This window comes from Engraulis encrasicolus, chromosome 20 (assembly GCF_034702125.1).
Source record: "Engraulis encrasicolus isolate BLACKSEA-1 chromosome 20, IST_EnEncr_1.0, whole genome shotgun sequence".
Classification (NCBI taxonomy): Eukaryota; Metazoa; Chordata; class Actinopteri; order Clupeiformes; family Engraulidae; genus Engraulis; species Engraulis encrasicolus.
Window position 1 is genome coordinate 16311757 of NC_085876.1, and position 1684 is coordinate 16313440.

Consider the following 1684-nt stretch of genomic DNA (forward strand, 5'->3'; position numbering starts at 1 on the left):
GCATATATTAATATGCCGTCAGCATCGTCTAAAACATTCCAAGCGCTCCCAAGTGCCACCCGGCGGTTGTTTGGGTACACTGCAGCTAGGCCCGGTACGTACCGAGGTGGATGACGTGGCATTACCTCGGTAAAGGGTGTGCATTGTAGGGGGACCGACTGTACTGTATGAGATACAAGGTGAATCTATTTTTCATTTAATAGTGTTCTAACACGGCAAGTGTTCTGGGCAGTCAAGGTTTGTGTGTGTGTGTGTGTGTGTGTGTGTGTGTGTGTGTGTGTGTGTGTGTGTGTTTCTGTTGTCTGTGGATATTTTTTAGGTTCAAGGATGGGCTTTCGACCCTCAACCTGATGCAGGCTCTGGAGCAACATGCTTCTCTTTTCAAAGACTTCATGTGTAGCAGTGAGATAACGCTGACCTCCCAAACAGTTGAAAATCTGTTCGAGTTTCACCTAAGTGCACCAGGGAGCACCCGACGCCAAGACGAAACCCGAGTCTTGGGATTCTGGATAGACTATCTCATTGAGATACAAGGTATCATTTCATTTCCATTCTTTTATTTATTCCACTCTTTATCACAGTTGTGTACAAACTCAGGTGAATAGTTTGAATACAATGTTAACAAAAAACACATTTGAAGACCATGTTATTAAGATTTACTTATTTTATTTAGGCAGCGAAATCGGTCCTTCCTTGGCGGACCTCCTAATGTTCGCCACAGGGCTCAAGTCCCTCCCCCCAGCTGGACTGAATCCCAAACCTCAGCTGGTCTTCAATTGGACGTCCCGGTTCCCCCAAGGCCGCACCTGTGCCAACACCATTGAGATTCCTATTTTGCAGACTTATGAGATGTTTCAGGACAGCATGAGCTTTGGAATCCAAAACTGCCCTGGCTTTGGCATGTACTAGCCTTTTTAATGTAATTCTATTTATATATTTATTATTAATAAAATCAATCATTCAAAAAGTAATTTTGCATGCGTATCTGTACCATCTAAGTAACAAAACATTGCTTAATATCGCAACTTAACCCTTTTAATGCCGTCGTCGCAAAATTGCGACAGGCCGCGGTATTGAATTAGGTGGGCTGTCACGTCGAATAGAGTGTAAAATCTTGTCCATACTCCTTTCCACTGGGTGGCAGACATGTGGTACTTCAATCCTTTCTAAGAATTTCGACCCCTCTTAGTGCATTTTTTTAGAGTAATTTCCATTTGAAAACCCAGACGCGGAAGTGCGTTGCAAGTCACTATTTCGAAACAAAGGAGGATCGGCGTTGTGAGATTGTGCACATAATTTCCTCTAATTCAAGCCCAAATACATTCCAAATGCAATTTGTCTTGGTGGTTTATGTGTAGTGACATTATATTTTCCCACAAGTTGATTGTATATGTGTAGACATTTATAATATGACCTTAGGTGATGTAGTCCATGAGCCAGACCACCGATCGCAATCGAAAGGGTGGGCAAAGTCTTGTTGGTATTTTATTATTGCTATATATGTCCAGTTTATGAATTGGTATGATAACCTTTGCAGAACAGTAGCTTTATCATATTTATCATGTATTTCTTATTTGAACCATTTTACACTAAAAACGCCTAGGCTAATTTGCCAATATCTTGATAAATTGAACATAAAAATGACTTTGAGATAAATATATTCATAGGAAAAGATGTTATACAA

General features: G+C 40.9%; 1 protein-coding gene across 1 annotated transcript; it reads left to right on the forward strand.

The window, feature by feature from the left end:
• The first annotated feature begins 335 nt into the window (after positions 1 to 335).
• On the forward strand, positions 336 to 909 carry LOC134436818 (G2/M phase-specific E3 ubiquitin-protein ligase). The gene is made up of 2 exons (XM_063186168.1): positions 336 to 534; positions 674 to 909. Exons 1-2 carry the CDS (start codon positions 351 to 353, stop codon positions 907 to 909), a joined length of 420 nt encoding a protein of 139 aa, XP_063042238.1. The 5' UTR covers positions 336 to 350.
• Positions 910 to 1684: the final 775 nt, after the last annotated feature.

Excerpts from the sequence above, each read along its gene's own strand:
- LOC134436818 (XM_063186168.1), top strand. The coding sequence starts at position 351 with ATGCAGGCTCTGGAGCAACATGCTTCTCTTTTCAAAGACTTCATGTGT. Across the intron at positions 535-673 it reads CTATCTCATTGAGATACAAG|GCAGCGAAATCGGTCCTTCC; the intron begins GTATCATTTCAT and ends TATTTTATTTAG.